The sequence below is a fragment of the Piliocolobus tephrosceles genome, chromosome 13 (genome assembly GCF_002776525.5).
Source record: "Piliocolobus tephrosceles isolate RC106 chromosome 13, ASM277652v3, whole genome shotgun sequence".
In the NCBI taxonomy this organism is placed as follows: domain Eukaryota; kingdom Metazoa; phylum Chordata; class Mammalia; order Primates; family Cercopithecidae; genus Piliocolobus; species Piliocolobus tephrosceles.
Genome location: NC_045446.1, coordinates 74424929 through 74444836, shown reverse-complemented (window position 1 = coordinate 74444836; position 19908 = coordinate 74424929). Strand labels below are relative to the sequence as shown.

Here is a 19908-nt window from a genome sequence, read left to right as displayed (position 1 = left end):
ATGGAAGCTGAAGTCAGTAATTTGACACTAAATTCTTTCAAATATAAGCATGTAGTGATATGTATGTTTCCTTAATTACGGCTTTAAGGAAATCCAACAAATTCAATATATTGTAGTTTATGTTCATTCAGTTCGAAATGTATTCTCATTTTTAGTTTTTTTTTCTTTAACCAATGAGCTATTGAGAATTGTGTCATTTATTTTCTTAATATTTTGAGAGTTTCCAGAGATAGTTCTGTTATTGATTTTCAGCTTAATCCTATTATGGCCAGAGATTATATTTCCCATGACATGAATCTTTTTAAATTTATGAAAATTTGATTTCAAGTTCAAAATATGTTCTATCTTGGCAAATACTATTTGAGCACTTCAAAATGTGCGTATTTTGCTGTTGTTGAATAAAATATTCCATAAAGGTTTATTAACTCAAATTGATGCCTAGTATTATACAAGTCTTCCCTATCTTTACAAATTTTCTCTTTGTTCTATTAACTATTTAGAGAAAGCTGTTGATATCTCCAGTTATAATTGTGGATTTTTCTGTTTCTACTTGCTGCCTTGATCTTCCCAGCAAACCAATTCTGTCTTCTCAACTCAGCAAGTCCACTGACCACAACTGGATTCCTCCTCTCTGGAATATCAGAGCCCACCTTGTTTGTTTCTTTTCTCTCTGCATCCATTGTTTTTTGTTGTCTCATGTGCATTCTTGAAACCCATTCTTTCCTATATTGTGCACTTTTTCTGTTGTTGTTGTCACTTTAGGTGGGAACGCAAACCCAGGCCCTGTTACTCTATTTTTACTGGAGGTGCAATTGTCATGAAGTTACATTTAAACCATTCACCCGCAGAAAGCACTCAATGTATGGCAATCCCACCATACAAAAGTACCGTTAGGTATTCTGAGGTCTGCAGTATAAGTTAGAGCATCGTGACATATTTAGATGTGACAGACATGTAGCCTAGTGACTGAGTGTTTAACGGAAAAAATGGTAGCAATTACTTATCAAGCACTGTGCTAACAGGAAGAAAATACATATGCTCCACTTGTGGGCAGAGACAGTTGCACACTGAGTGGTAGTGGAAAAGAAACAGAGGATTGACATAGTATTACATTTATCTTTGTGTTCTCTATTTCTGGCACAGTTCTTGGCACATAGTAGCGCTCAATAAATGTTTGCTAAACTGAGTCAAATTGAACTAAGTAAAATATTTGAAAAATATTTGATTTATAGTGGAACCCACTTGAACTTAGAAAGTAAGAAGTTTAGAACTTATGAAAGTGAGCAGGAATGCAAAAACACATAATATATGCTTAATGAAAAGTAATAATTCAGTAATATAACCTAAATGATTGAGCCACCTAGGGCCTCCGAACATATATCAATGTGCCTGTTTCAAACAGTGAGGAATAAACACATAGAACTTATCACCTCAAGAGGTTTAAGAAGATTTTCACTGAATTTATAAACGTGAATTATCTGTGAGTTGGTTAAAGGTAATATTGGTTAGCATCAAGAATAGCAAGCTATTAGTTTTCAATCAAGAATAAGCTCAAATTTGTTCTAAATCTGAATTTTAAGCTCGATAGTCATTGATGTACAATTCTTTTCTTGTAGTCACGTTTCTTCCAAAACAATAATCAATGAAGCCTTTCCCACCCTGTACCTTTTCTGTACCTTTCCTTTCTCAGAATTTCCCCTGTATCTGTCTGACCAAATACTACCCTAACAACAAGCTCTAGCAAAGTGCTAAGTCTTCCATGATGCTGCCCTAATTTCCACCATGAATATAATCTCTTCTTTGTCTTTGCTTTCTAAATAGTTTATGCTACCTCTTTTATGGCACTTACACTTTTTTAAACTTGCCTTTTTGTTATTTGTGTTGATTTGCCATCCCTTCTATTAGACTCTCCTTAAAGGTAGAGGCAACATCTGATGTATCCTTTTGTCCAAAGTATTATCAAAAATTATAGCACGGCTGGGCGCAGTGGCTCATGCTTGTAATCCCAGCACTTTGGGAGGCCAAGGCAGGCAGATCACGTGGTCAGGAGATCAAGACCATCCTGGCTAACATGGTGAAACCACGTCTCTACTAAAAATACAAAACAATTAGCCGGGCGTGGTGGCGGGAGCCTGTGGTCCCAGCTGCTCGGGAGGCTGATGCAGGAGAATGGCCTGAATCTGAGAGGCAGAGCTTGCAGTGAGCAGAGATGGCGCCACTGCACTCCAGCCTGGGAGACAGAGCAAGACTCTGTTTCAAGAAAAAAAATAAATAAATAAATTTTTTAAAAAATATATATATATATAGCACATGGGCGATGACTGATATGTTTGTTGGATAAATGAATAAATGAATGAATGCAAGATTCAAAGGGCACTTTTTAAAACAGTGTTTCCACACACAAACACTATGAATTCTTTACCTTTTTTTTCCCCCAAAAAACTAAAGAGAAGAGAATTTTTAGGAGGTGTTCTTTAAAGGAAAGAAAAAGGAACCTGATAAACAGGAGGTGGGAAAAGCCTAGAAGACCTAGCAAGTGGGGTCTGGAATAATGATAAACATTTGCTTAAGAATTTCGGAGAGGATTGACTGGGATTTTGGAAGGTAACTTAAAAGACAACTTTTTATTTTCCTGTTGTTTCCTGAGAAATTCAGAACACTTACTAGTGAAGGAATATTTTCTGAAAGTTGTGGGCTGACTGGTCGACAATGCATGGAGAAGAAGCATGTGGTTGGGGCAGATGGGAGACTATAAGGGCAGACATGAAGGCAGAGGAGGGACTGTGGGTATGAGCTGAACAGAAGAACACCATGAATGAGAAAAAGAGAAATTGGTTGAATTGATATTGAAAAACAAACTGTCTAATGGCAATAGCCTTATGGTGTGTACTCATGAAGTATTAAGGAAAAACAATTTCCCTACAAATTAGGTAAAATTTACAAATTAGGTAAAGATTTTGAAAGATCAGTTCTACTTTTCATTCCTTCAGTTCAAAATTGAAAAGTAATGAAGGTAAGAGAAAAATTTCCCTGGTGTCAGCCTTTGAGACTTTAACACTACAAGGGCATTAATATGAACCAATCCACCACCATCAGGGTACGAATGCAGGAAAACTAGGTAACCCAAATCGTGCTGCTCTTCCAAAAATAATACAGGGAAAATATTCCGTGTATGTTACCAAACTGTTTTCTAAATTTGTACCTTGTTTGGTCTTCCTTGGATTTTCTAGGTCAATTAAATGCATAATTTATTATGCTGTGAATTTCTCTCCTTTTGCCTCTTACCTCTTCAAATGCTTGAGTAAATACCACCATTGTTGACTGTGGAACCAGTCCTTAGAGTACAGATTCTTTTAGAACTTCCAAGGGCTCTAAGAATCACTTTCCAAGATGCTTTACCTCCTAGCTCAGCAATCCTACAGAGACATTAGGTACTGGTGGAGCCTCACCTCCCTGTGTGGGTACTGTCCTTGGTGAAGGGAATTGAGAATATGTCCCTAAATTCTGTTCATATTTTATTTCATGCTTATATGAGTCTTTTTTGTTGTCAAAAGTGCACACGCATATTTCTTTGGAATTAACACATTCCAGCCTACTCTCATTTCCCGAGAACATTTAAAGACACGATTCTCCTTTTATTATCTATGTAAATTTTATCTAGACTAAGGAATAAAAGTGACTTTTGTTCAAATACATAGGCAACATAAAGTTCTTCTAATTACTCTTACGTTTTAAGATACCTCCTGGCTTGTCTTTAGAGATAATCCCAGATAAACAACTTGTAGTGCCATTAAGGCAGTAATACTCTGTAGGTGAAGACTATGTCACATCTAACTCTTAACTAAACTGAGAGGAGAGTTGGACCTATTAAATGACACTGTGAGTATGCATGTATATAGTTGTATTTCTCACACAGCAGGCAAGTGCAGACATCTGTATATGTGCATAGACATGTGTATATAACCTACTCCCTTCAATGTTACTACTTTTCACAAGCTACTTAAATTCTGCCTCCATGACCTGCCACCCAAATCTTCTGGTAAGAATATTTTTTCACATCTCTCTTCTTCCTACTTCTTTCCCCCCACACACTTATGGTATGTGCCGTTTCACCAGACCTGTGTGAAGACAGGAGAACACTGATGGGATTGCTTTTCACAAGTGTGGGAATGAAAATTCTTCCCAATGAAAACATCTGTCTCTGTTCAAGTCATGCCCAGTTATCCCCCAAAAGAAATGTTCTGATTAACTTTTTTTTTAAGTCTTAAGATAGCAGTTTGTGTAGCAGATCTAATTAAGAAGTTTATGTAACAGATCTGCAGGGTTTTTTTTTTTTTTTTTTTTTTTCCCTCTTCAACTGGGTTCTATGAGCTCAGTTTGAGTGTTACCAGCTTTCGCTATGCAACGGCCAAGTGCTTCTCGGGCTGAGAATTACCAGCTTTTGTGGGATACTATTGCTTCTTTAAAACAATGTGAACAAGCTATGCAACATGCATTTATTCCGGTAAGGAAAATTTTCTTTTATTTTCCTAGGGATTCTTTTATTTATTTTTCCTTTTTCTCCTGTTATATCTATAAAGAAATGTATGTATTCTGTACATTCGACAACCATGGTTATTTTCTCTGTAGTTCTCGTTCAGGCTAAATATATGGTTTTTCTCTGTATGAATTTCTAATTCTTAATATTTCCAAACATTAATCAATGAGAAAGAATAAACAGTGGTCCATTCAAACTCATCCCACTGAAGACAGTAGTTTCTAATAGTGGCATGTACTAAAGAAAGGAAACAATATTAATATTCCATATATTAATGTTTGAAATAAACTACAATGTTTATTTCCCCATTGGTTCCCCCAGAGCTACTTGAATATCTTTTGCAGTTAGGTTTGATATATAGATCAAGAAACGAAAATTGCTGTTCTTTACTCCAAGTAAAACCCACCAAAAAAGTTATCTTGAAAAGTATAATTGCTTCTTTAGTAAAGTAGTGAGGCAATATTTAGATTTTGTAAAAATGTCTGACAGAAGTCGTGTATAAAGTGAATTAGTGAATCAGAGTCATTCTGTTTTATTTTGGAGAAATAATGTTTGTGCTTATAATTTATTTAACCAGAGGAATCAGGCTGGCTACATTTGATAGGCTGAGATAAGGTAAATAGGACTACCAAGAAGAATATTAAAATATTTGATTATTTTCATTAGATCTACTTTGAAGAATTGAGATCACCAATTAGCTATCAGAGAAGATTCTTAAAAAATAATCTCTGCTAAAATTTATTTGGTACTCTCTCAAGAAAAACATTATTTCTGACAGAACTCAAGAGATATGCTTCTTTCAATAGTTGGAATAAATCTTCCTTGAAGTTCACGTTATTTTCAAGTGACTCAAGTTAGATGCCATCATATTTTTCTCTGTAACTTGGAAATCACCTAAATGTCACAAACACTGGGCTATATTTGAAGCTTTTCTAATTGAACCACTATATTTTACTCGGATCACAGTAAGTTGATCTTGACTATTAAAGACAGAAAGCTTATATAATTTTTGTAAGACTAAAAAACTAATAGTGGGAAACTCTCTAAATCATATTGCTATAAGGATCCTGCTTTGAACTAGAATCTAGAAAGTATAGTTTGCTTCTATCTTTATGACACTTCTCTTCCTTTTTTTTTTTTTTTTTTTTTTTGGTTGTTGTTGTTGCTGTTGTTGTTATTATCAAAGTGTGATATTCCTTGTGAAGCTCAAGTATTTCCTCTCTCACGGAGCCATCCCTGGCCATGCTGGGTTAACTTCCCCCTTCTTGATTTCTTGTGTACACCTCTGATTTATCACCTAACATTTTATTATTAAGCGTTTTCCTCTCAGTCTCTCTAATTATATTGTAACTTTTGGGGTAAATGTGAATAGGAAAGTAAGTTGGAGAAAGGAACTAACATTTATTAGTTTGTGTTCTTGTTGTCTTGTCTTGAACTCCTTAAATATAGAAGTGCATCTATTCCCAGTGTCTAGCACAGTGCCTGGCACATAAAGAGTGCTTGGTGAGCATGTGAGGAATGAGGAATGACTAAATCAACCAACAAGAGTCTCCAATTTCCAATTAATGCTTGACATTTTTCATTATTAGCTTTGTCTTTACTGATCTCATAGAATTATTTCTACTAAAGCCCATCTGGAGAAAACTCAGAAACCTTGACTATAGCATTGTGGTGGTGTAGTGGTAGGGGCAGGGAAGACCCCTATGGGTCCAGTTAACCTTGGATTCAATTCCCATAATTCATGGGCTGCTCTTTCATTGATTCCAGTATATGTTTCCAGTTTTCCCTACTTCACATATGCATAAAATCATGCCCAAATTATCATTCAGGTTTGCTTTATTTTTGACTGCTCTAAATCTTTTCAGAACATATTGGGAATTTGACAGTATCTCAAGCATCTTCCAAGTCTTTATTAAATATATGATTATATCATCACAATTTCATGAGAGCTTCTTTTAGAAAATATCATCATTATTAAAAATATTATCAGTTAAGAATAACTCTTTATAAACTCACTCTCAATTTATTTATTTGTCAGCAGAAAAAGTACTCTATTTATTCCCTGCTTTATGCACTTTTTAACTCAATGATATATATTTCAGGTACACACATGTATTTACACTTGTATGGAATCATTAGATACACTTCATTGTTTACAGTGTCCTAATAAATCCTGAAGTATACATACCCTATCATGCTGAGTCTATTATATTAAATAAATGACAAATATATGGCTCAAGTAGTTGCCTCCTTTAAAATAAACCTTGTTCTCTTTTAAATCAAATACTTGAAAATGAACAATGTGTATAAAGTATAGTCACATATTGATGTCGTTGATCTTAGGAGAACTGACCTGAAAAGGTCATAAGCAAGTAAATGCTCTTCTGTGCATCTACTGTGAGTGTGGATTCCTAACACATCATTATAATGCATAGCCACCTAGATGGTCTGGATCATCTCACTCACACACCATAAGCTATGGATCACAACTGGTTTTTCAGTCAGTGCAGTTCTGTGAACTAACAATAAACCTGACATAAAATCTCAAGTCATTACATAATCTGCCCCCAGGGAACCTCCCATATAAAATTCATATTGGTGAAAGGAACCTTAAAGCAACTGATACCTGGATAGTGCTGCACAAAACGTCTTCAGAGAAGAAGGAAACCAAACTACGAAGTCCCTCAAAGTTTCAGGATTTGATTTCACGTATTAGATCCTGCCCTAGAGTGATAAAATGGAAATAAAATATGGAGTCTCAAGCAAGTTCATCTGCTGGATCCAAGAGCCACAAGTGCAAAACGGCAGCACAGAACTTTTCTTATCTTTTAGCCTAAGTGTCTGGAGAATGTAAGCTCCTAAATATTTACTAAATGCATGAATTATAAAAAGATCTCATGAAGTATTTTAAGTTGGTTCCATCATTGGGGGCATAAGGGCATTCTTCTAGGCAGTCAGTATTTTTGGATATTAGGCAAATCAAAGACTTTGCAATTTTATTCAAATGAGTAGATATGCTTATAAAAAAAAGCCTCATAATTAGTAGTTCTTTTCATAGAGATTGGCCTGTGTTTTTATTCATTTGTTAGTTCAATTAGTTCACTCACATTTTCTGGAGCCCCTACTATGTGTCAGATACTATTCTAGACAGGACAAGTGCCCAAAAGTAAACTTAAAACTTATTTGTGACATCATCACTTTGTAAGAGAGATAGTATTACCAAATGGTGCCCTAATATCTCTTGCTGCAATGTACAAATTTGGTTTTCCTTATACTGCTAGTAATCATATCCGGATTTGATAAAAACATTCACACGGGGATCAGTGGGTCGTAAGTACAATTCTTATGCTCATCTTGCTGCTAGACTTGGGGCTTCTGTCAGGCAAAAAGCAGTTGCAATACTATTCATTCATTCATTCATCTCAGAAAAACATATTCTGACCCTAATGTGAAGGTTATGCTGCTGAGTAAGCACTGGGAGAGATGTAAACATGTATAAATCAGGAGAACCCCTGATTGGAATTCTGCCCCCAAGAATTTTCAAATTGATTTGCAAATCACTGTAATACCATATGCAAAATGTAGAGTACCCTAAGTGTCTATGAATTACCATAAGAATTCAGAGAAGGGGCAAGCTTCAGGGAAGGCTATCTCAGCTAGGTTTGAAGGTTAAACAGAATGTTGACATTCAGTAATGATGGAAGAAGAGGACATTCCAAGTGGAGGAAACAGAAAAGGCACTTGTTATTTGTGTAAATACAGTCCATTTTTCCATGTATTCATCCATTCAACCAATGCTTATTAAATACCTTTTATGTGTCAGAAATTGTGATATGCCTGGAACATCTAATAATAAATAGGACACGGTCAAATCTTGCCCTGGGAGCATTTACCTTCTAGGGGTAGGGACAGACATTAAATAAACAATTACACATATATCTCTATTACATACTTGAATGCCATCTTAGGCAAGTTGTTTATAGTGTTTCTCACAATTGCAATTCAATATTGCGTGTATACATACACAGATACACATCAATTATCAGAAAGTATAGCAACAGTAGATACGTTTTCCATCACTACAAACAAAAGAAATAAAACATCCTCTCAAATATGCTATAGTTTTTAAATACAATTCATTTATCCAGCAAACAATGAACACATCCTGCTTGCCACACCCTGGACTAGGTACTCGCAGTTTAAAAAGTAATAGTTAATATTTACTGAGCACTAATTTCATATCATGCACTCTTTGAAGCATTTTACATGTATTATCTCAATTCTGTCAACGACTTCTGATGTAGGTACTATCATCTCCATTTTACAAAGCGTAAAAAAGAGATGAAGTCACGTAGTTAATAAATGGAATGATTGGTCCTTGAACTCAGTGATCCAACCTCAGAGCCCATTTTCTTAATCAACTCACTAGAGTAAGAAGAAAATGCTAAAACTAAGATAACTGTATTGCAGTGTGATTAGGAGCAGCAATTAAAAGATGTATAAACCATGGTAAATGCAGCAAGGAAAGAGTGATCCATCTGCTTGGGATGGAAAGAAAAGATAATCAAGGAAGGCTGGACAAAGGAGAAAAGTCTTGAGACAGTTTTGAAATAGGGGTTTACAAGATGAGGGAGGTGAGAGGTTAGAAACAACTGGAACAAAGGCACTAAGGCATGAAAGAGCAGTATGAAATGAGAAAAGGTTACTAACTTTCTCCAACTTGTGATCTGACACTTTGAGCATTACAGAAGAAGCAAGGCCAGAACAACCAGGAGGAGAGCTGGGTCATATTTAAGGTCAGGAATTATACAGGTAAATCATAAAAACAACACTAAATAATTCAGGCCCACAGACAAAGGCACTGGAGCCTCAGAAGAGAACCTCAAGTTAAGAAAGAAATGATTTTCAGAAACCTGGCTTAATTATCCCTGCTACCTGTGGCCTGCCCTACAGGTTTACAATGGTGCCTAGAATTGAGGATATATCCATGGAGAAGCAGAGAATGTTTGTGCACGAATGTGAAAGATTGAAAGAAACGTAGAAAAAGAAAAGCAGATGAGAAACGATGTGGTCTCAAAGAAAGAGATTGAGAGAAATGAGGTAAGAGAGGCTGGACTGTGACATTCTGGGTCCCCCAAAACTCCCAGTTCTTAGTTCCAGTTTACCAGGCGGCCTGCCCTGCTGTGCTTCTTGTCCTTTTAGCCTGACAACAACTTCCAAATTTTGCTTAAGCCAGTGCAAGTGGGTTTCTATTCTCACAGCCACAGAACTTTAAGATAGGGATCAGTTAGTGACTAGTGGTAAAGGGATAGGATACAGTGCTACTAGAAGAGGTGGGACAGAATTGAAGAGAAGACAAACAAATCAGCTGAGGACACTGGTCTTCAAAGTGAGGTTGTATCTTTCAGGGCTTAACTCCTATCCCCTTCCACAAGCCTTCCCTTGTGCCTAATAACTAAAAGGCATGCCTTCTCCCTCCTTACTTCAACCCTGATTAACACCCCTCTGAGGAAAAATAAGAATAGGGAAACTTCTTACCAACTGCTTTAATCTATACTTTTGTACCCAGTCATCACAATACCGACATGAAATGACCCATTGTTATTATCTACATTTTAGAGGATCAGTGGGGTTAAGTACCTTGTTTAAAATCATGTGGCCAGTAAGACAAGTACAGAACTTAGGTCTTGTAAACATAATCCCACCTGCCTTTCTTCATGCCTGTCATGGGACTTTGTCCCTATTTCTCTCGTGCATTTTTTTCTGCTTTGGATTATAAGCATTTGAGAGGTTTCTTTTATTTCCACACGACACTATGAATTCTTTGCAGGGCAAAACTATGCACTTCTCCTCTTCCTACATTCTGCAGTGCCAAGTGTGGTGTCTTAAGTATGTTTGCTAAGTAAATCTGCATAGATGGAATGATGAATACTTAAGAAGGGAGAATTTAGGCAACAATGAAATGATAATGAGGAAATTATCCTTCTTGCCTCAAATAAGTTCTTAAACTCTGTCTCCTGAGCTCCAGCATCACATCCACCAACTCTGCCTCTCTGGTCCCTGGATGTATAGTTTGAACCATCATATGTTGAGGTCAGTTCTAAATAGGATTTGTTCAGTGATGACTTTCAGTCCTAGTTCATGGTGTTCCAAGTGTGTTTTGTCCTTTCTGGATTCTAAATATTACTTAATCCTCATCATCCTCATTCATTATAACTCATCATTCGCAATCATGCTAGATTCATTTCCCTATTTCTTTCCTCTTAACCTCGCTTTGCATTTGTTTAGTAATACGCCAATTTTTAGTCCATTTCCTTCTGAAGAATATGAACAAGTCTATTAATGGAATTTCTATTAGTATAGGAATAAAGATGACACTCAATCTATGGAGATGTTCAATTTAAGGCAGAGCAGGGAACTACACCAGAGGCGACCTGGATAATTACAACAGCTTGGGACTGCAAGAACATTTGCAGATTGCTGGTAAAGTGGAATGAAATTGTCACTTTGGGTTTTTAACAAAAAAGCAAGAGCCTGCTATCTTTATATCTTCCTCACTTGTGAAGTTTGCATTTTCTTTGACTACTGGTCTTGTGATGCCTGTGCATATACATCTGGAGGCCACGAAAAACTAACACCAGGTGCAGGGTGCCTTCTTTGTATTCCAGTATTGCTCGTTATGAAATGTTTCGATGACTCATTAAAATGAAATATTAGCACTGATATATGTTATTATACAATAGAGTAAAACTTATATTCTGCCACTTCCACTTTCCATACCCATCCTGGGAATTGCAAAAATAGAACCCCAAGCTTATTTGTTACAGAACAGAAAAATAGACAGCTGTTCAGAGTTAATAATGGCAGTCCTCTTCCATGTAGCAAACCAAAATTTAAAAATATACACACATTAAAACCTGAAAAGCTTTAATGAGCTAATACTAGATATGTTATATTTTTTGAAGCTTCATTTAGATATTTTTATTTAGCAAGAAGATGCTTAGGAGCAATGGGATTTCTCATTTTCATCATGTAGAGTTGAAAAAATTATACCAATGTTTTACACTTGATGCTGCTGCTGTTAACACTACCTCTACTACTATGACCTATCTTCCTTATATTTATTTATCGTGTTACAATTTTCAAAGTAGTATAAACTAGATTACTTTTCATTACAACTTTCACAATTAGGCAAGACAAGTTTTCTTATCTTCATAGTAGTTATATGAAAATTAAAGCTTAGAAAGTTGAAATGGCCAGGATCAGCAGTGGTTAAACAGTAAGACATAATGTAGTAGGACTGAATTCTGAGTTCAGTTTTTATTCTGATTCAGAGTTTCAGCTACTTGAAGGATCCTTCTTCCACCATTTGCTATCTTGGATAAATTACTCAAATTATCTGGGCCTAAGTTTCATCCAATGTAAAATTAGATGTTATATATCACTTTCTAGCAGTGTTTGAAATCTAATAAAATAATGTGAATTAAATTCTTAACACAGTGCCTGACCAAAAAATGTGCCCAGTAAAGGTCGTTATTACTGTTGCTGCAAATTTTTAAATGTTATCCCAAATATATACATTTACAAATTGCATAATGTCCTCATATATGACTACATTTGCTTCTTGAAGAACCACATGATATTAACTAAATAATAATTTTTAACATCTATACATGAATAGAAACTTTCAGAGAGATTAATCAGCTAAGATCATTGTAGAAGTGAGGACAAAGGTCTTAAATCCCAGACAGGTAATCCAAGTTCTAAACTCTTTTATTACTACTTTTATGATATTCAAAATTAGGCTAGTATTAAAATCAGGAATCATACAATTTTCATTACAGTTGCATATAACCTTAGAAATAATTCAGAGAGTTAAGTGACTTGACTAAGTTCTACAGGGTCACAGCCAGTCCTAGAAGACTTGTCTGCTAAATCCAAGTGCCGGACTAGAAGGTGCTCATCCTATAACATAAAAGCATAAGGTACAAAAGTTCTTATCCAGTATGAGTGGGTGAGGAGGAGTCATGAGATGATTGCAAACATATTTATAAGGAAGTTACCATCTCCTTTCTAGTTGGTTAGGGAAAACCTTTATAAAACGAATGAAGGTTCCAGAGTACCTGGGATTGCAATTCCAGTTGATAAAAGAGTCTGAGAGCACAGAAGAGAAAATCCCAGCCTGGGAATCATCATTTCACTCTCCAACTTGTGACAGAGTTTCCACATACCAGAAAACAACCTGCTCCCAGTCTTCCTCCTCCTTTTTTCATTCTTTTCTCTTGTTATTTCCCCATCTCTCCTCTAGCCCACAACAACAGATAATATTCCTCCTTCTTTATGTTAAACACACAGTCGTAGCATTATGCCAGGCCTACTAGGAGGTAAATTGAACAAGCAGTATCCTTGCTTTATAGAATAATTGAAAGTAAGAAAGTCACTGGAAAACTGAGAAAGCATGAGTAACGTAGACACTGCCACTGTGGGAAGCTAGAACAGCTGTGGGGCTAGGAACTGGTTGGCATTTTAGATCCAGAGATTTGTAGGCGCTTGGCTTGTAGAACAAAGACTTCATTGCCTAGTTGATGACAATATACAAACACATCTGCAGAATATATTCTTTGGCATCAGCAAATGCCGGCAGCATTTAGTGAACCTCTATTTTTCTAGTCCCCATTCACTTCTTATTTTTATGTTATTTTTCTCCATGTTTTTCCTCATTGGAAATGATTCCAAATTTAACATTAATTTTGAAGAAAAATGGGTTGAGGGGAGATTCTTAGACTTACAGATGTTATCAGAATTCAAAATAAGGGAAAATGAAACTAAAATATTCTCTATCCTGTTATCTTGTAATGTGCACCCAAGAGCCATTGTTTAGAAACAAGTCTTGGAATATCCTCCAGGTCCACCATAAACATGAGCACATTACAGATTACTAATGGATAACAGTAAACTAACTCATACTTCATCTTTGCCTCTCTCCCTAACATTTCCTCTCACACAAAAGAACCATTCTAGATATAAAATATTTTAAGACTTTCTCTATGGCTTCACCTGTTATGTTTCAAACCTTAGTGTATGATCTAGTGTCAAATTATGGTGAGCAGGGGAAAAATGAAGGCAGAACAATTTTTTTTTCTGGAGTTATAGCTTATATAAAATGGATAAAGGCAAGAATGGAAGAAAGAGCTTGGTAATAATTCTCAGCTTCACTTCAAATCTTTTTTACTCTTTATATAGAAGAGAATTCCTTGCTGCTGATTACATGGTTCTTAGGCCAGTAAATTAACCTGTTTACAAGAAAAACAAAACATGAACTATGAACATAGAGCAAGAGGACCATATATAGATTTTTGAGGTGCCTTGTCTAAGGCATACAGGACATTATCTTTCAGCCAAGTCATTAGAAACCAATTTATATAATTGTTCCTTATCAAATTTAACTTTTGTCTTTTATTTCTGTATGCTTTTCTTAATGTTCTGTCTTCTAGTTTTCTATGTCTGAGTGGTAAAAACAGATCATTTCCCAGAATGAAGGGTTATACAGCATCCCTGCTTTCTTTACAGTATTTCCTAGTAGGATGAACTTTACAAGGAATAAAATCAGATCCTTGAGGAGAAATGGACTATTAGAGGCCATTTCACTTTTTATTCCTTAAAAAATAAAAATAAATGGGGAGACTCAGTAAATTGCTGAATTACTGAACTTACTGGGTCTAAAACTCAGATCTCCTGACTCCCTAGTTCTGCCATCTTTATAGTAGGAACATAATTCCTTGACAGGAGTGTGGTTATTTCCAGGGAGACAGAGTGCCTGATTTTTTATAGCCATGCAGGAACCACCTGGGTTGTCAGGTTGATTCCATTACAAATGACTCAAAACTTCATGTTTCTATTAAAAATACAAATACTATGCAGCCATGAAAAGGAATGAATAAACAGCATTTGCAGTGACCTGGATGAGACTGGAGACTCATATTATTCTAAGTGAAGCTACTCAGGAATGGAAAACCAAACATTATATGTTCTCACTGATATGTGGGAGCTAAGCCATGAGGATGCAAAGGCATAAGAATGATGCAATGCAATGGACTTTGGGGATTTTAGGGGAAGAGTGAAAGGGGGGCAAGGGATAGATGACTACAAATATGGTGCAGTCTATACTGCTCGGGTGATGGGTGCACCAAAATCTCACAAATCACCACTAAATAACTTACTCATGTAATCAAATACCACCTGTACCCTAATAACTTATGAAAAAAAGATGATTATGGAGTAAATGATGAGAATTGCATTCATTTGTAATATAAGGCATGAGGCTTTGAATAAATATCTAGTTTTGGGTAAATCTTTGGGGATATGTTCTCACATTTTGTGTGGAAAGTTTGAGAAATGCTGTAGATGTCATTTTGCTTTGTCATGATTTTTGAGTTCCTAGTTTTTTCCCCCAAATCCCATGCTTCCTCCCACCTAACTTCTCCTGAAACATACAGTGGAATAATAAGTTAGAGGAAGTAACACTGCCAGCAGCTACCGTTCTTGTTCCACGCGGGGTAGTGGTAAGACAAGAATATGGATTTGGAGTCAAGAGGAGTGAGCCTTGGCTCCAGCTGGTTATTAGTCTGGTGATCTTGGGTAAGTTGTGTTACAGGTGCATGCCTCACTTTCCTTATTATAATCATAATTGGAATATGTACTTCATAGAGTTGCAATGCGGAATAGGGAAGAATAAGCACAAAGTAGCAGTGTATAGTTAGCATAGACAAGTCTTTCTGCTTATATTGTCCTTAATTTTCATGCTCTGCAGTGAATAGCATGGTCTGGAGTGCATGACAGGTTCCAGATGCTGACCCAGGGACACCATAAGGCAGTGTGGTACAAGAACTCGTCACCAGAGGGAAGCATGCAGTTACCCCTTTCTACCCGTTTTATCTAACTCTGTTGCCTCGAGAGTTTCTCACGAATTGTAACTCCTGTTGCTGTAACTCTAGTCCAATAGGTCTAAAAATCAATTAACAATTACTGTTTGAGTGTTTGGGTGTGTGTTGTATGCCCAGCACTGTTAGGAGCGTAGGTGGAGTGGCTGGTGAAGAAGTAGAGAGGAGGACCCTGACCTCAAAATGATTACAATTTCTGCAAGGAGATCTGAATATCACACATGATCAATTAGCTATCAACATGTATAAAAATAGAAATAAATGTTAATTAAGAATGTCAGGGTTTAGTTCTTTCACATATTTCCTTTAATATTTAAAATTCAGTGTGATCTGAAGCAATACAAATAACGAGTGCTTTAAAATGTGGGGAATAGGATGTATAAACTGAGTCCTGGAGTGATATGGGTAAAGTGTCATGGAGCATCTGGAACTTTAGATTGTTCTTGCAGGATGGAAATAATTTGGTTAGAGAGATAAGATTGAGGACTGCAACTGATTTAGGATGTAGGAAAAGGAAGAAATGAAAACAAAGACATTGTGGTAGGCATGAGCAAGGTATGTGCTTGGAGTAGTAAGGATCCTTGCCTGGTGGAGGAAAAGAGAGAAGAAGGATGGAAACTAAATAGCAATAATTTAGTGATCCCCTATTGTGTAAAAAATCATTATCCATGTACTACGGAAGAAATAAGCCCTACCTTAACCTAAAGAACCAGGTTATTGACAGCTTGCTCCAAATTCTGGCACCTAAATCTGGATAATACAACTGTACTGCTAAGATTATAACTCTTCGGTAGCTTAGCAACAAGGAGCAGATGGTATCCACATGGATCTTTCCAGGAATAGCACCACATGGAGTGAATCAGTGAATTAAGTAGGTATGGTTATTATGGCATGGGGCACATTGACTAAACCACATTTGAGATTTAAGCTAATGACTCCATTTTTTGTGGGATCTTCAGAAATAATGTGCATAAATAAAGCAGTTAGATTTGTAAAAGCTTGGTGTGAATCAGTGGGGTTTGAGGCATTATGGCCTAATGCTGAAAAGCAAAGGGCTTAGAATCAGAACACCTGGGTTTGAATCTCAATTTTGCTTCCTTCTAGCCATCTGACATTTTGAGACATTCACAGAATAATTCTGTGCCTCTATTTACTTATCTATAGACAAGGGAAAATTCCATCAATCCTTCTGGGGTTCTGTAAGAGGTAAACAATAAAACACAAGTAAAAAGCTTACCATATTTGCTTGGTACACAGTAGGTAGTTGGTTAATCAATGTTAAGTCCCTTTCCTTTCACTATAGAAATTAAATGATTGAATGTGTGTGATATACTTTATATAGCATGACATTGGTGGTCGATATAATTGCCAATTTGAGTTTCAGTGTTGATCTGTAGATACAGTTTTAGTCAATAATTTAGTTTAGCCTTTTATACTAAGTGTAAGTAGGTATATGGCGAGCATGCAGGATGGACATCTGAAGAATCTTCATACTAACAGTTCAAGCAATCCCCATTTCTTCATCAAAATAGGATTAATTCTAGAAAAAACTTATAAAGTAAAGAAAACTCTCTTCGGCATGGGGCACATTGACTAAACCACATTTGAGATTTGAGCTAATGGCTCAATTTTTTGTGTGGGATCTACTGGTCTCTACTTCTGTGCTTCATTCTCCAGGATGCCCCATCATTTCTGCACTAGGAAAAAAGGGAAGACCAACTCAGCCTATCTGAGGTCTTTAGGATATTCATAGGATATTCATTTATTTTTGCAAAATACTTTACTACTTTGTATTTTAAAGGAGGATCAAACAGAGATGGCAACTCTCCAGTCCAAGGGGATAAAAAATGTAAATGATGAGTTTTCAAGGATAAGTAAGACAAATCGTGTTGACTAGAACAGACTTTGCTAATCAAATCTTAATAGGGTACAGAAGCAAATGTATTGCAATGGTTAGGATTTATCCACTTTGGAGCCAGGCTACCATTGTCTGACTCCTGGTCCTGCTATTACCAGCTGAATGACCTTGGGCAAGTTACTTAACGTTATTAGTTTTCTTATCTGCAAGTGAAGGTAATCTTATTATTAAGAGTTCAGGCAAGCAGAGTCAAATTGATTTCAAACCAAAACATGAATCTTCCATCCTGTTACCTTGTTTTCTGAGCTAGTCTGGTGTTAAGCTAGGTAGGTAACCATCCAGGCATTTTATTAAATGCTAGGGAAAGGGACCACAATCTTAGCTTCCTTCAAAGTTGCTTCCTTTAGACATCCTGCCACAGTCTGCAGGATGAACTAGCCAAGCCCTCAGGCACTCACATAGTTTATTCAGCACTGTTCTTGCCTCAATAAGACTAGTGGTCTTATGTCTTATGTCTCTGTAGAGCAGGTGACAAGCCAAAGCCACTGGATGGTATTAGTAGTGATGACTTAGAGCTGGGCTGGATTGAACTGCACCCACCTAGTTGTCTTGTAGAGAAGGAACTTAAAAGGAGAAGAAAATCTAGGAAAGCAAAAAATAATCTCAGTAATAAGTATAATAACCTAAGAAACTTTTTTTTTTTTTTTTGAGACAAAATCTCCCCAGGCTGGCGTGCAGTGGCACAATCTCAGCTCACTGCCACCTCCACCTCTGGGGGTTCCAGCCATTCTCCTGCCTCAGTCTCCCAAGTAGCTGGGTTACAGGCACCCGCCCCCATGCCCAGCTAATTTTTGTATCTTTAGTAGAGACAGGGTTTCACCATGTCGGCCAGGATGGTCTCAAACTCCTGACTTCAAGTGATCTGTCCAGCTTGACATCCCAAAACGCCGGGATTACAGGCATGATCCACCATTCCTGGCCTATACATGCATTCTTTATTCAGCTAAATTCTTGAGAAATAGGTTAACTGGAAAATAGCACTGTTCCATTTTTTAAGTGGGGGTTTGCAAGATATTAAGGGACCCAAATACCTCTGATAATTGGGGAATTGAATCTGAGTCAGAACAGTGATAAATTTCTCTTCAGACTGTAAAAGAGAAACTAGCAACTTTCCAGGCAGAAAATAATTGCGTTTTCAGTTTGGTAGCCTAGAAAAACTCAGGCAAAAAAAATCAGATGTTGGCGTTACGCTTATGGACTCTGGGGTTAGAAAGACATGGGTTTAAAAACTGCTCATGCCACCTCTTAGATTTGTGACTTTAGGCAAGTGACTTGGTCAATTGGGATCGTCTTTTCTTCCTTTCTTCTCTCTTTCATTCCTTCTTTCTTTTTAATGGGAACAATAATGTTTTCTTAGAACACTGTAAAAATTAAATGCATTCATATGTCTTCAAGTACTTATAGCATTCCTGAAACATAATAATCACCTTATATATGCTTAATACTTTATTATTGTTATTCTTGTTATCCTCAGTTTTGATACTATGTAATTGTGAGATCTGGGTTACATCATATTCTTTGTCTTCATTTTCATATTTTTAGAATGTAAGAGTGTAATTAAATGTTCCTTAAGATCTCAGCTTTAAAATCTCTATGATTCTAGAATATATTTGTTCTTCCTATTTTGTTCTTCCTCTCTCACACAACCATCGATGTGTCTTTAATCAGTCAATTACCAATTTATTTGAGGCTTACTCAAAGAATGCCTGAGTCAGTCAGTCTGGGTATGCTGGGGCTGTTGGCATTTTCCTAGGCATGCCTCCTACAGGTCTCTTCTCATGACACACTGGGCCTCAGCAACTGCACCAGAGGAAGGAGGGGAAGGTTCTTGGGCCAGCCAAGATAAAAGCATGTGAAATACATTTAGATTTGAACTGGCTTGTAACTTGTTGATCAACAGTAAAAAGTAGGATCTGGCCAGGTGTGGTGGCTCACACCTGTAATCCCAGCATCTGGGGAGACCGAGGCAGGTGGATCACTTGAGTCCAGGAGTTTGAGAAAAGCCTGGGCAATATAGCAAAACCCTGTCTCTACAAAAATTACAAAAATCAGCCAGGCATGGTGGTACATGCCTGTAGTCCCAACTACTTGGGAGGCTGAAGTGGGAGGATGGCTTGAGCTTGGGAGGCAGAGGTTGTAGTAAGCCAAGATGGCACCACTGCACACCAGCCTGGGTGACAAGGTAAGACCCTATCTGGAAAAAAAAAAAAAAAATTAGAATCCAGACATAACTGGTGAAATCTGTTTTTATTCTAAGGGGCAGTAGAATATGGCTCTGGAGCCAGATTGCCTGGGTTTGAAGATTTACCAGCTATTTACCAGCTGTGTGACTTTCAGAAAGTTTTTTTTTTTTTTTTTTTCCAGCAAAGTATTTTATTATTGATAGAATATCTTAAGAAGCCAAAGCGTTACACATGTCAAAGGTTAAAATCTACAAGACATTTTTGGCCAAGGACTTGTTCATGTTGCTCTTTTTTTTTTTTTTTTTTTTTTTTTTTTTTTTTTTTTTTTTT

The 19908-nt window shown here is 36.7% G+C and overlaps 1 protein-coding gene across 9 annotated transcripts in view; it reads left to right on the top strand.

The window, feature by feature from the left end:
- Positions 1 to 19908, top strand: part of DLG2 (discs large MAGUK scaffold protein 2) — a 2237713-nt gene that overhangs the window by 1384882 nt on the left and 832923 nt on the right. Inside the window, exon 1 of one of the 9 annotated variants that reach the window (XM_023209286.1) lies at positions 4375 to 4504. The exons of the other annotated variants lie outside the window; for them this stretch is intronic. Within the exon in view, the coding sequence (XP_023065054.1) occupies positions 4400 to 4504 (105 nt within the window). The 5' untranslated portion in view covers positions 4375 to 4399. Of the gene's footprint in view, positions 1 to 4374; positions 4505 to 19908 lie in introns of those variants that run through there. 9 annotated transcript variants of the gene reach the window in all.